Source organism: Neoarius graeffei, chromosome 6 (genome assembly GCF_027579695.1).
Source record: "Neoarius graeffei isolate fNeoGra1 chromosome 6, fNeoGra1.pri, whole genome shotgun sequence".
NCBI classification, from domain to species: Eukaryota; Metazoa; Chordata; class Actinopteri; order Siluriformes; family Ariidae; genus Neoarius; species Neoarius graeffei.
The window spans coordinates 89,415,339-89,417,732 of record NC_083574.1 but is presented as its reverse complement, the minus strand read 5'-3'; the positions used below and the strand labels follow the sequence as shown (position 1 = coordinate 89,417,732).

At 41.2% G+C, this 2,394-nt stretch overlaps 1 protein-coding gene across 1 annotated transcript in view; it reads left to right on the top strand.

The window, feature by feature from the left end:
• Window positions 1-232: 232 nt before the first annotated feature.
• The window catches only part of LOC132888342 (extracellular calcium-sensing receptor-like), a 6,975-nt gene continuing 4,813 nt past the window's right edge, over window positions 233-2,394 (top strand). Inside the window, exons 1-3 of the mRNA XM_060924397.1 lie at window positions 233-303; window positions 541-829; window positions 1,649-2,394. The exon at window positions 1,649-2,394 is cut by the window's right edge and continues 85 nt beyond it. Of these exons, the coding sequence (XP_060780380.1) occupies window positions 272-303; window positions 541-829; window positions 1,649-2,394 (1,067 nt within the window). The 5' untranslated portion in view covers window positions 233-271. The remainder of the gene's footprint in view (window positions 304-540; window positions 830-1,648) is intronic.

Genomic DNA, 2,394 nt, shown 5'->3' with positions numbered 1-2,394 from the left:
AGAGGCTTTTCATTAATCTGCATCTATAAAGTTCTGTTGCTATCATGTCATCAAAGGAGCACACAGTCTCTGCTGACTAGAGGTCAGGATGCTGGTGTTCCATGTTCTGGTCTTGCTCTTGTCTCTCCTCTGGACCAAATGCACTTCGTCTGAGGCAGACTGTCAGCAATGGCAGGACTTGGACTCTGCAGTGGTCCATAAGGAGGGCCAGGTGATTCTAGCTGCCATATTTCCCATCCATTCTAAAGGTGTAGAGCAGGAACTGAACTTCATGAGTACACCAGACAAGAGGAAATGCAGGGGGTAAAAACTTTTGTCTGTGAACAATTCATTTTGTGCTTCTGGGGCATTGTATTTTTTGTTCCTTGATTTGTATGACTAAAGATGGCAACGATATGTTTTAATGTCATGCTATTTTTGTACCAGTCTTTGTTTTGAACATCATTCATATGTTTCAGGAAAGAATCCACAATAACAATCATGTATTTTAGCCTAAGTGACTCTAACAGCATTTTTATGTAGATTGTCCTGTTTCTTCAGGTTAAACCTGCGTGCATTACGCTGGTCTCAGGCCATGATTTTCTTCATCGATGAAATTAATAGAAATCCTGTGTTGCTGCCCAACGTCACACTGGGTTACAGGATCTATGATGCATGTTGGACAGTGGCTCTGTCTATACGAACCGCCTTATCTGTGGTCTCTCAGCCACTGAAGAGAAACAGTACAGGGGCATGTTCATCCCCAAGCATCCCTCTCATCATAGGAGACCCAAGTTCCAGCCTATCCCTAGCTGTCTCCAGACTGCTTAATCTATTCAAGGTCCCACTGGTGAGGGCATTACTGTGCTGATTTTTTTTTTTTTCCCCAGAGTAAAGTGTGTTCGAATGTGCACATATCTTATTAGTGAAACAGGTTTTCTCTGGATCATCTCACTGACTATTTTTCTTCCTCTCCTTGTTTTTAATCCAGTTGTACATTGTTTAAAAATCACACATTCATACATCTTTTTTTTTTTTACATTGAATCTTTACTCAATTATTTAAATTTCACATTTCATCCTTGATTATATGGTTTTCACATGTAAGTAATATGTGGTCACACACAAAATATGTGATGGTGCATTTCAACGTGTTATGCCCTGAAACTACACATATGAACCCACATCTGTGATATAATGTGAATGACACAGTACTGTGTCATTCACATTATGTCACAGATGTGGGTTCATATGTGTAGTTTTACGGCATAACATGTTGAAATGCATTATCATTAATGTGGAAAAACTGACATGAATCTTGGGTTAAAAAAATAAAAATCACATGAAAAGAAAGGAATCATTGGAAAAACCACATAAAATAATAAAAAGCATGAAAAAACATGTGAAGAATTAAAAACAAAAGGCATGTACCACAGTACAGTACAGTATATGTCAACCAACTAATATGTGAAGTGTTTTTAACCACTGTTTATTCACATGTGAAGTTCTTGTATGTGAATTTTCTCTCTTTGTATGAGAAGTCAACAGAGCAAATCCCTTTCACAAAGCAATTCTGATTTATTGGAATTACTTCTCTAAATATTGACAAAGCAAAGCAAAATTACTTCATTTACCCTGTCCCTTTTTCTTGTCTCTGTCTGAATTCCCAGATCAGTTACTTTGCCTCTTGTGCTTGCCTGAGTGACAAAAAGCAGTATCCCTATTTTTTCCGTACAATCCCTAGTGACAAGCACCAAGCTAGCGCTTTGGCCCGCCTTGTCATGCACTTCGGCTGGACCTGGGTGGGCACATTTGGTGGTGACGATGCTTACGGACGTACTGGCATCGACATGTTCACAACTGAGGTGACACATCTTGGTGCATGTGTGGCCTTTCGGGTCATCATTCCCAAAGCCCCCACTCAGCAACAGATCAAGGACATTGTAGAGACAATTAAAGCTTCCACTGCACGTGTGCTTGTGACCTTTGCCATTGAGGAGGATATAGAGCCTGTGCTGGAGGAAGTCATGAGACAGAACATAACAGGGAGGTTGTGGGTGGCCAGTGAGGCCTGGGTAACTTCCACTCTCATATCCAGTAAATATCCCTTTTTCAGTGGCACTGTGGGCTTTGCCATACGCCGAGCCGAGATTCCTGGCTTCAAAGACTTCCTACAAACCCTGCAGCCTTTCACTGAGCCTTATAACCCGTCTGCACGAGAATTCTGGGAAACACACTTTCAGTGCTCCTTTAACACAAGTGTACCCATTGGTTCTATGGCTGATCAAGTCCAGTATAACCGCACATGTACTGGGAAAGAGAGGATTCAGGACACTGAGACGATCTATAATGATGTATCCCAGCTCAGAGTGACCTATAATGTTCACAAAGCTGTATATGCTGCAGCACATGCACT